At 45.0% G+C, this 12,461-nt stretch overlaps 1 protein-coding gene across 1 annotated transcript in view; it reads right to left on the reverse strand.

Moving 5' to 3' along the window:
- Positions 1–2,385: 2,385 nt before the first annotated feature.
- The window catches only part of rac2 (Rac family small GTPase 2), a 22,239-nt gene continuing 12,163 nt past the window's right edge, over positions 2,386–12,461 (reverse strand). Inside the window, exons 4-7 of the mRNA XM_083928182.1 lie at positions 10,532–10,594; positions 7,001–7,160; positions 5,486–5,619; positions 2,386–2,885 (exon numbers count right to left, since the gene is read on the reverse strand). Coding sequence (XP_083784308.1) covers positions 5,489–5,619; positions 7,001–7,160; positions 10,532–10,594 — 354 coding nt within the window. The 3' untranslated portion in view covers positions 2,386–2,885; positions 5,486–5,488. The remainder of the gene's footprint in view (positions 2,886–5,485; positions 5,620–7,000; positions 7,161–10,531; positions 10,595–12,461) is intronic.

Raw genomic sequence — 12,461 nt, forward strand, 5'->3', positions numbered from 1 at the left:
CTGACACATCCTACACACTCAGGGCCCTGAACTCTGTCTGTGCTGAAGCCATGTCATCTGCAGCACCTGTATAATCTCTGGAAATCCACAGAATAAGAGCTCTGCAGTCTACGATAACGCCTGTGTGTTGTTTACTTCTGCTACTGTCTCGTTCACGTCTGCTACTCATTGATCTGAGACTGATCAAAGGCACAGCAGTCCGTGAGAAGACCCCATGATCTGTCTTGTTTACGTCTGCTACTGATTAAAACAACTCAAACATTGTAACATTCAGTGGTTTGTAAATAACTCTGTGACCTTGAGTTCAACTCTTTGTGCCTCACGGGTCATTTTGACCCCAGGACCACCTTTGTACCTTTTTTTGTAGCTGACATGGAAATGTGAATAAAAGCAACATTTCACTTTTTCTACTGTTGGTGCCAATCGAGGAAAAGTCATAATTTCAAGTGAAAAAAATATCGTTTTTTTGGGTTTTAACACAGTGGCGGGTCATTTTGACCCAAGGACAACAGGAGGGTTAAAACAATGATAACATCCACTGGGGTCATAAACATTGGGTAGTGAGTTTTGATTACTTTGATGTCCTTGTGTTTGTAAGGAGCTTTGATGTTACTGTATAAATGTTGAAGTGACTTGGAGACAGGCAGAGATTGTTGAGACCCGGCTGTTGGTAGACCTCTCTCCTGTTATGCATACAGTATTTAGTAAAGACATGATTTGAGAAACACTGAGGACTCCAGAGAATTTCTTTCACAGTCAACTGAACCACTACCAAGGGCACATGAACTATGGAATAAGTGCATAGTGTCTGATTCTTTCTTTTTCCCGTACCGGCATCACTTTCAGGAGCCAGTGAGGCCGTTCTGAATGGGCACCGTCCAAACAGGCACTGCCATAGTATACTACTAATTTGAACCAGCAAATGCCCCCAGATTAGGCACTCTTTATATACATAATGAGTGAAAGTTGTTAATTAATGCATTTTATTCCTTTCCTATAATATCCTCTTCAATGTCCGACATGTCTCTAGTGACCAAAGCTTGAATGAATGTTTCCATGGTTATGTTCACGCCAGGGGAGCCAAATTCTAGTCCTGGAGGGCCGCTGTCCCGCCCATTCTAGGTTTCTTTCTGCTCAAACACGCTGATTGTAACTTTTCGAACCTGTGACGAGCTTCAGCTGCTTGATAACCTGGAACCCTGACACAGCAGGCAGCTCCAGAGGCTCGTCAGGTCGATCTTAGAGGATAGACCCCCCCACCACTACACAGCAAATTTCAGCCTCTGCCATCAGGCCGTAGCTACAAAATGGCCGCCTGCAAAACTAAAAGATACAGAGGCAGTTTTGTTCCCTCGGCTGTCATAATATTAAATAACACTTAGGCGTTTAGACTAAACACACACACACACACACACACACACACACACACACACACACACACACACACACACACAATCATTTATCTAACTTATTGACTGCACAGCATCTTAATGTATTTATATATGTATTACTTATTCTGGCTTAGCTGCGAGAATCTGTTAGGATAACTTTTATTCTGTATTTTATCCCCTGAAATATGTTTATATAGGTATATTTCAGAGATTTTAACCCCGTCTCTATGTCTGGAGAACTGTTGCCACTGTTATGTCAATGTCTTCTTGTTTTTGTCAATGTCATTAATGTTGTCTATGTGTTTGTAAGCAGCCTACTACAATAAAAGTTACCTTATTTACATTATTGATATTTAACTGGAATCACAATCACCAACGTGCTTGTGTTGACTAAACCGCCCGCAGACAGGACTCAGAGGATGCAAACGCTGGTCTCTGGCATCCTTTGCATGGCCACCATCCACCCTGACTACCTCCTTAGGATTTCTGTGAAGGACACAAACACACTTTGCTCCCTCGAAAAACCTTCCCCGCAGAAGAACAGTGTTAGTGTTTTGCATTAATTCTGCCTTTAACCCTGTTGTCCTGGTGTTATGGGATTCACTTTGAGCTATAGGGGATCGTTCCTTTACCAACACATGTTGACACACCCGTGCACAGTCATTTACACAAATAATGAGCACCTGGTGGGGTGATAACCTATCCCCCATTTTTCACCATTTATCAGCACAAACAGATAAATCAGATTGATATTACTGCCTTGATGTGTTGCCCTCTGGGAAAGCAAAGTAAGACAGACGACGCTTGTAGCAGATGCTGGAAATGCAGTCCGATATGTTAGCGTTACCTGCAGCAGACCCTCCGCACTGAGCTCTTTAACTATAATCATTTAATCTGCTGGGATCACGGAGAAGAGGCTGCTCACAGGAAACCGCGCCACAGGTTTTATTCTCATTCATCAGCGGAAATAACATTTTCTCTGCAGACGTTTTACTTGATAAAATGTCTTTTATTTTAATATCACAACAAATAATACGTCTGTTAATAACTTTTATTCAAATACAACATTATTCAGGCCCCTGCTCGTACGACGACTACATTTCCGATCCTCGTGTTTTATCATTGTTCGTCACTCTCAGTTAAACAGTTATTTGACGTTCTGCTGCTGGTTACATTTAAGCTAAAGGTGTGAATCTATAGTGTGTTCACGAGGGCAGTTCGCTTCATCAACACAAGTGATTCATTCTGATAAAAGGGGGTATTTAATTCTGCACGGTGCTGCGTCTGTAATGCACTTTATAAATCAGTCTCAGAGTATCAGAGTATGCTGTACAGAGAGGTCGGCTATCATTTTAATATAACTGCACAGTCATTTATTTAACTCGTAGAAGTCTGGTTGTAGTTTTCGATCAGCACCCATGACAGAACTGTCGAATCCTCTTCTCTGTACGCTGGGGTCATCAGTCCGAACGTCTTTCTCTCTTCTTTCTGCTTCTGCAAGGATCCAAAAGAAAGAAGACCATGACTCTTCATTACCACACACACACACACACACACACACAGGGTGAGATGGTCACCGGAGAAAATGTACTCCCTATTCAATATTAACCCTCCTGTTCTCCTAAGGGTCAATTTGACCCCATTTAATGTTTAACATCTTTAAATAATGACATTTTTTTGCTTTATATTTATGACTTTTCCTCATTTTATGGGGACAACTCATAAAAAACCTAAAATTGTCATGATTATATATATTTTTTTATTGTTTTTATCGTACATGTACTTGTCGCATCGGTGTTCCTTTGGGTCAGTTTGATAATCTGGATGATTTAATCATTATTATAATTGTTTATTGTACAATTCAAATATATACTTTATATACATAAAGTACCCGACTTAACTTCATCTCATCTCATCTCATCTCATCTTCAATATCTTATCTGGGATCAGGTCTCAGGGGCAGCAGCTCCAGCAGGGGACCCCAAACTTCCCTTTCCCGGGCCACATTAACCAGCTCTAACTGGGGGATCCTGAGGCGTTCCCAGGCCAGTGTGGAGATCTAATCTCTCCACCTGGTCCTGGGTCTTTCCCGAGGCCTCCTCCCAGCTGGACGTGCCTGGAACACCTCCCTAGGGAGGCGCCCAGGGTTCATCCTTACCAGATGATCCTGAACCACCTCAACTGGCTCCTTTCAACACAAAGGAGCAGCGGCTCTACTCCGAGTTCCTCACTGATGCTGAACTTCTCCCCCTCTCTCTAAGGGAGACTCCAGCCCCCCTCCTGAGGAAACACATTTCACACGCTTGGACCCACGTCCTCGTTCTTTCGGTCATGACCCAGCTTTCATGACCATAGGTGGGGGTAGGAACCAAGATTGACCGGTAGATCCCGAGCTTTGCCTTCCCTTAGCTCTCTTTTTGTCACAACGGTGCGGTAGAGCGACTGCAGCACCGCCCCCGCTGCTCCGATTCTCCGGCCAAACTCACGTTCCATCGTCCCCTCACTCGTGAACATGATCCCGAGGTACTTGAACTCCTCACTTGAGTAATGACTTGAGTCACAAATTGATTCTGATCATTTTCCAGATGTTTTAAATTGCTACGGTCAAATTGACCCCTAGAATAAATAGTGTCAGTAAAATTTGAGGGCAACAGGAGGGTTAAGAATGAAAAGAATGGATTCACTCAACAAAGAAATGACTCATTCTTCTACGTGCAGTTTTGTAAAAATAATAAAATCTCTCTGCACCTTGACATATCGAAATGCCAGCGGGATGCTATCAGTTCTGCCATGATTATGGTAATTTGAAAACAAGGCAGGAGTTCTAAATTAGCCCATTTTCCCTTTGACTGTGTCGCAGCTGCTAATGTATCTCCCGTGAAGACGAGGCTCGGATCGTCTGCTGTCAAATGGCTGCTGCGCTGTCTCGCTCATTGCATTATGAGTCTGTCCTCCTCCTGGCAAATTAGATATCTGCCCTCAAGGTTTGGAAATAATTTCACAAGTGATGTGAAAGGAACTCCGATTCTGCTTTTATCATCTGAGTATTATCGTCTGTTTCTTATTATGTCTGTCTTTGTCTCGCGGCGTGTCTCTTTGCGTAATGACTGCCACGTTTTCACCCTTCGTGTTTCTCTGTAGTTTATTTTCGTCCTCTGTCAAGTGTGTGAAACTGTGTGTTTGGTGAAGAACAAGAAGAACAAGAAGAAACCTTGGATGATATTTTAGTTTAAGCCAATACTTTCTGCAAAGTACATGATCAAGATCCCTCATAGGTTGAGTAAGATGTGTTTCAGACTCATTCATCATTCATTCATCTTCAACCGCTTGTCCCTGTAGCGGTCGCTGGGGGCTGGAGCCGATGGGGCGTGAGGCAGGGCACACCCCGGACAGGACGCCAGTCTATCACAGGACACATAGAGACAAACAGAGACAGACAAGCACTCACACCTACGGGGAAATTTAGAGTCATCAATGAACCGAACACCTGCACGTCTTTGGACTGTGGAAGGAAACCGGAGAACCCGGAGAAAACCCAGCACACACGGGGAGAACATGCAAACTCCACACAGAAGGGCCCCAGCTGAGATCCGAACCAGGAACCCTCTTGTTGTGAGGCGACAGTGCTGACAACGACACCACCGTGTCGCCCTTTTCAGACCTTCAGACTCATGATCCAGGAAAAGCCTATTCATCCATCATCATCAACCGTTTGTCCCTAATGGGGTCTCGGGTGCTGGAGCCGATCCCAGCTGACATCGGGCGTGAGGCGGGGTCCACCCTGGACACGACGGCAGTCTATCACAGGACACATAGAGACAAACAGAGACAGACAAGCACTCACACCTACGGGGAAATTTAGAGTCATCAATGAACCGAACACCTGCACGTCTTTGGACTGTGGGAGGAAACCGGAGAACCCGGAGAAAACCCACGCAGACACGGGGAGAACATGCAAACTCCACACAGAAGGGCCCCATCCGGGGTTCAAACCAGGAACCATCTTGCTGTGAGGCGACAGTGCTGATGTCTGCCGTGGTAAAGGCCTACTGTTCCCTCGCTTCGGCCACACTCCTTCTGTGTTTATGTCTTACCGTTTACAGCAGGGAGCAGGGCTTCTTCTTGACCTTTGTGGGCTGGGGACAGAGCACGGCGCGGATGGCCTCATCAAACACAGTCTTCAGACCGCGCTGAGTCAGAGCCGAGCACTCCAGGTACTTCACTGAATCTACGCGCACAGAAAAGGGACACACAGAATATTATTCGTAAAACTACACAAAGAAACATGAAGATAAGTCAGCTGAAAGAAACAAGCTGCAATTACAAGCCTGCACATTCATGTATGTATCCATTACAATTAGGCAGCACTTTTAAAGGAACTTTCATTAATCTCCAATGGAGAAAAAAAACGTCTCACTGTTATTCTACATCATAGGTGTCAAAGTCAAGGCCCGCGGCCAGATCCGGTCTGCGAATGAATGATCTTGGCCCCAGGGATGATGTTTGATTAGTTTTAGAACCGGCCCGCACGCCACAGCCGCCTGCTGGTGTTTTTCACGCATCAAAACTACATTACCCACAATGCAATGGTAGCCCGCGAACTCACTGCAGCGCCGCAAGTGGGCCGTCAACTTCCAGCACTTCCCAATACTGGCTAAAGGGAGGGTGGACGATGAGAACAGGGTGTTTGAAGCTCTGTGGGAGGCAGAGCACATGTTCACACAGCTGTGCGTCTTTATCTTGATATTAAGAAACACGTTTTATTTAATTCTTTGCTGTTTGTTGTTGAAAATGTTTTCCTTGAAATAACTAAAGTCATAAGAAAATCTTGCTTTATTCATTTAATGTACAGGACAAGTTTGTTTTTGTCTGTGAGCCTGTTGGAAAATCACTGACAGAGCCGAACAAAAATATTGGATTATTCATTTAATCATTAAATAAAACACGGTGCACTGTGTTTGGTCTTGGTTCAACAGGTTATATGCATCATTTTAATATGTTTTAATAAACATTGAACCAGTCCGGCCCTCGGCTTGTAGCAAATATGTTTTTTTGGCCCTCTGATGTATTTGACTCTGACATCCCTGTTCTACATTATACACACAGGCCTGGACACACATATGTTTACCAGATACCTTTTTTGGCCATTTTGTTCTTGTTCTCTCTGTGGGCTTGTCATTTAATCCATGGTACAAAAACAATAATTTTAAATTTAAATGATTCCTGCAGCTTTTAAAACTTGGCAACAACAAAAGTTTTCTTCTCTTAAAGCTGATGTCATGAAAGATGCATCACGTGTGTTTTAATATTACTTTTAATAATTGTAATAACATCATTCAGGCTACTTTCATCTGTCGGAGACGATGATTTGTGACCACGATCGATCCAATTATTAATGCTTTCACTGTCAGTGCACTCAATACACCTCCACAGTAATGGCAGTAATCCAAGAAAACACAATTCACAAATCAACCTACATCATGGGCGAACTATCCATAATACATTGATCACATTTTCCTTAATCTACAATACAGTAACGTGGATAATATCAGACAAAGAGGCTACAAATCTCTGTCGTACAAGCCCTGAGAGGACCCCACGAGCGTTACCTATCTCCTTGGCCAGAGCCAGACCCTGAGGGTAGGTGATTGGAGCCAGCTTCTTCTCCTTCAGCTTCTCAATGGTGTCCTTCTCGTCCCTCAGATCCAGCTTGGTGCCCACCAGGATGATGGGTGTGGAGGGGCAGTGATGGCGAACCTCTGGGTACCACTGGAGAGAATATAACGGCGAACAAAACGAGAAGAGAAAGAAGGGGAAACACAAAGTCGTCAAGACGCGGTTCTGTCAGTACCCTCCTCTCTTCCTTTGTGTGAGTTTGTCTCCCTCTGTCTGTGTTTCCCTGCATGTGTGTGTCCCTCTCGTTTCCTGTCGTCTAGGTCCGGTAGGCGTTCCCCCCAAGCTGCAGCCTGTTACGCTGATCACCTGGTCTGCTACTTATACCCTGAGCGGACAGGCATGCAGCGCCGGACTGTTGTATTCCTTCATTGGTAAAACTATCCCTCCCCGGATTAGCGTCCCCTCTCTCGTTGTGGTTATCACGCTCCCCGTCGTTAAGTATACTCTAATCCTGTTTGTTTCTGTTTCTCCGTAGTTTCCTCGTCCGTCTCGTCATTTGTATTTCCTGTTTCCCTGTAGTGTTTTGTGTTTTGTTCGTAGTTTATTAAATAACTGTTTGTACTTTTACTCCGTGTCCATGTCTGCATTGGGTCCACACGTTTTTGGTGAGTTATCTCCGTACCGTTTATGACAAAAGTGAACGTATGTGTTCAGAAATGAAGAAAAGACTCATGCAATACGTCTCAAATTGCAAAATGGCGTGCTGTAGATGTGTAAATTCCCAGCCCAACTTGGAAATAATTTCACAACATGATTGAGGTTCTTCTTTCCCTTCCAGGATGCCTCCTATAATTTCTCTCAATCTCCTTGTCTCTTAAGCAGACACCCCTTATTTCCTCTCCTTTTCCTCACATCTTTCCCTCTGAGCTATAATTTTCTTCTTCTTCCCCTCGTAGCTCCCTTTCCTGACGTCTTCCTCTCTCTCACTCTACTCGTTACTCATTTTATTCTCTCTCCCTCCAATTTCCTTAGTGAGGGAATGAGAGATGCTATCTGCTAAAAGAATTAAGTTAGAAGTGAGAGTGTGTCCGTGCCCATAGTGGTGGCAGTTGTTTTTGATTGGCAAATCCAACCTGCACAATGGAATAGTCTGTTCACGAGCCAGCGTGTCGACATGTGGGGATTAAAGATTACCTGATGAATCATACTGTTGCTTCTTTGAGTCAATTCTTTTAACATGTCTTATTTTCTCATCTTCAGCCTCTTATCTGTGGTCGGGTCGCGGGGGGCAGAAGCTTTAGCAGGGGACCCCTAACTTCCCTTTCCCGGGCCACATTAACCAGCTCTAACTGGGGGATCCTGAGGCGTTCCCAGGCCAGTGTGGAGATCTAATCTCTCCACCTGGTCCTGGGTCTTCCCCGAGGCCTCCTTCCAGCTGGACTTGCCTGGAACACCTCCCTAGGGAGGCGCCCAGGGGGCATCCTGACTAGATGCCCGAACCACCTCAACTGGCTCCTTTCGACGCAAAGGAGCACCAGCTAAGTGTTTATTCTTCAAGATCGCTCATTCGCTCGTTTAGCTGTCAATCAAAAAAGGATGCCGCCTCAAACAGCTCCTTCAATCATCATGCAGAAGCTGAGCGTCCGGGCCAGCCCACTGCCCCATAGACCCACAGAGACACAGAGCGTTCGATGGGCGGGAAAAAGCCCAGCATTTATCCAATGAGCGTCTAGTTTGGCTGCAGTGGAACAACCCACTCTACGCTTCCCCATTGAAGTCAGTAGAAGCTGAGAGTCTGACTGTGTAAAGCGCTGTGACGCTGTGGGGATGAATGACAAGGAAGTTGCTCTGGTTACCTGTGATAAGGAGCTGATTCTGAACTAAAGATGGAGGCTTTCTAGCGTGTATTTAGTCAATGAAATGTACACACAGCAGTACATATTTCACCACTTGGAGCAATCACCACTGAAGCTGGCGTATATGGGGGGCTGGTTGAATGAGTGACCAAATAATGTTTGTGTACTTAGTGCAAACCTAGCCAGCCAGAGCAGTGACCATCATGCATTTGCAAAATACATTTGTGCCATTATCTTCACCACATACTGTAATTATCTGTACTCTGGACCAAATGCAGCTCGTTTAATGGGTCCTCTTTCCCCTGCTGACGTTTCACTTCATAGAATTCATCCTCAAAGCAATTTCAGTCAAAAGCAACTGGACCGGTTATTTGTCTAGGAAGACGTTTCACCTCTCATCCAAGAGGCTTCATCAGTTCATGTACGCATCTGACCAGGACCAGGACCAGGACCAGGACCAGGCTGGGACTGGACCAGGACCAGGCTGGGACTGGACCAGGGCCAGGGCCAGGGCCAGAGCCAGGCAAGGACTGGACCAACAATCTGGTGTGAGATCCAAGTATTTAACCTCTCACAAGGCCGATGATGTCACTGGAACCCTTTGTGCTCCAAGTGCCAACGGCCGTCGTTAGAGTGACAGTCGTTGGTGGGAAGTTGGTTTGGACTTTGTTAGTGCTCTATTTAGTCTGAACGACAGTCGTTGGAGTCACAGGAGGACATGTGTGAACAGTTGTTCTTTGAGGTTAGATTGTTGAATCTCCTGGGAAGGGATGAAAGGGCAGCATTGTAAACTGGAGATAAGTGGTGTCTCAGACCACCTCGCTAAACAGAGGAGGTCTGAGGCACTTGGAGCACAAAGGGTTTCAGTGACATCATCGGCCTTGTGAGAGGTTAAATACCTGGCTCTCACACCAGTTAGTTGGACCAGTCCCAGCCTGGTCCTGGTCCTGGTCCCGGTCCAGTCCCAGCCTGGTCAGATGCGTACATGAACTGATGAAGCCTCTTGGATGAGAGGTGAAACGTCTTCCTAGACAAATAACCTAGTCCAGTTGCTTTTGACTGAAATTGCTTTGAGGATAACGACGACCTGGACAAATGAGAACATTCACAGGCTTCATAGAATTCACAATTTTACCATCAACCAGTCTTCTCTTTTTTAATTTCCCTTACCAACGCATCTACCTAGACCCACAGCTCCAGTCCCCTGTTACTATGGTGACTCACATGCGATTCAAAATGAAGGGAAGGTTTATTACACTGAATCAAATCCATATACCTGATGGGATTTCCTGTGTTATATTGTGTTGATGCTCTTATAGGATTGTATAGAGTTGTGGAGAAGTGAGTGGTTCTGAGCGAGGCTCTGCTGTTTTTGCAGAATTCATCCTTATGTCAAGTCGAACAAGAAATGGGGAAAACATGGAGCGACTAAAACCGAGAGAGCACTTGAGATGAGAGTGCTGCGTATGAAAGCTTTTAATCTCACAATGCTACACATGCTGGTGTTCATATTCAATGTGATGAGATGGAAGGGCTGAGTGATTTAACCCACATGACCCTGAATACAAATACGTAGTGATAGAGTAGGGATGGAGCGATGGATGGAAATCTAAAATCAAGAACTAGTAATTAGTAAAGTTATGCTTTATATACAGATACGAGACTCACCTTAGCTCTGACGTTCTCGTAGGACGCTGGGCTCACCAGGGAGAAGCAGATCAGAAACACATCCTGGAAGCAAAGACGAGAGAGGAGATTAGATGGTAGTTTAGAATATATATATTTATATATATCTATACACCAGTAATTCCTCTGTGTCGCTGAGAAAAACCCTCCAAATATGTGACCTTTTACAGTGTACACATGAAATACACAACATAATAATGACCTGGGCAGGTACGCTGCTGAAATGGATACCAGCTCTTGCTGGTCTTATACAGTATGTGTTTAATTCTTCCATGTTGATGTAGCAGAATGCACTGTTGCCTCCCAGCGAGAGGGTTCCTGGTTCAAATCCCTTCTGTGTGGAGTTTGCATGTTCTCCCCGTGTCTGCGTGGGTTTTCTCCGGGTTCTCCGGTTTCCTCCCACAGTCCAAAGACGTGCAGGTGTTCGGTTCATTGATGACTCTAAATCACCCGTAGGTGTGAATGGTTGTCTGTCTCTGTTCGTCTCTATGTGTCCTGTGATAGACTGGCGTCCTGTCCAGGGTGGACCCCGCCTCACGCCTGATGTCAGCTGGGATCGGCTCAAGTCCCCCGTGACCCCCGACAGGGACCAGCAGTTGAAGATGAATGAATGAATGAGTGTTTTTTTTCTTGTTTTGACTGCAAATGTAGCTTTTTTTAGTGCGTAAGATGAAGACATTAAAGGCATTTAAGGTAAAAGTAATGAAAATAGAGCCACAGCTGAGTCCACATTAACTGCTCATTTGCTGTTGAAAAAGTAAACTTAGCATCTAAGGGCGCACTCACACTGTCATTCTGTACCGGGCCAAAACCGTTTTTTCAGCTAAAGCCTAGTACCTTTAAGCAGTGTGAGTGCACCCGTTCCGCGCATAACCGCGGCCAGTGGGCCGTCCACGGCCTGCTTGAAAGAGGTGGGCTTTAGCGGGCGCCGTTTGCACATGTGCGAGCACGAGTGTGCGCACGTGTACGAGCACGAGCACAAGCCCTACGGCAGTAGCGGTATGTGCGCCTGTTCGGACATAGAAAATAAAACGACGGACCATGTGCGGACATTTAACAACAACAACAATGGCGGTGAAAGGTTCACGTTGGTGTGATGCGGAGGTGGAGTGTTTACTGCAGATTTGGCCGATGAAAAGATTCAAAAACAGTCGAACAAGACGCACAAAAACTCAGAGGTCTACGGAAAGATTTGGAAACAAAGCCACGCATCGCCATGATGTCATCAATGCGTGTGACGTGTTACGGCGTGATGACGTATGGACAGGCAAGAAGCATTCGCCGAGGCCCAGGTAGTGTGAGTACAAACGGGGCAGGGGCGCGGGGGGAGAGGGAGGGGGGACAAGGACCCTAAAGCCAGGGTCGCGGTGCGGAAGGACAGTGTGAGTGCGCTCTAAGAAACAAAAACAGACGCAACTTATTTTTGTGGCACAAAATTCTTTAATTTTTAGGATTCAATGGGTTTCAAATGATTTCATCATCTCACTCAAAAAAACACGATTGATCATCTTCGATACTGAAATATGTTTGATCGATGTGAGTCACACAATATGTCAGTGTATTATTTTAGTCTTTGCATATAAAACCACGTTTGTTTTTAATGTAGTGTGTGTTCATCATAATGTATTAATAATATTAACAGTATTTCTATGTAGATTATTTCTTCCTGATATGAGTCAGGGGCGTTTTAATTTAGTGCCAGTTACCTTTCTTTTCTTTTTCCTGTCTTCCTTTAATAAGCTTTCTCATCTCTGCTCGGTTTCACAGCGGGAGACAAAGTACACTTTATCTTTCTAATGAACTTTGTGTGTGTGTGTGTGTGTGTGTGTGTGTGTGTGTGTGTGTGTGTATGTGTGTGTGTGTAGTGGTAGTTTTAGTAGTGGTAACAGTCAAGTTACAAATGAAAATCGAA

This window comes from Echiichthys vipera (genome assembly GCF_963691815.1).
Source record: "Echiichthys vipera genome assembly, chromosome: 2".
Classification (NCBI taxonomy): Eukaryota; Metazoa; Chordata; class Actinopteri; order Perciformes; family Trachinidae; genus Echiichthys; species Echiichthys vipera.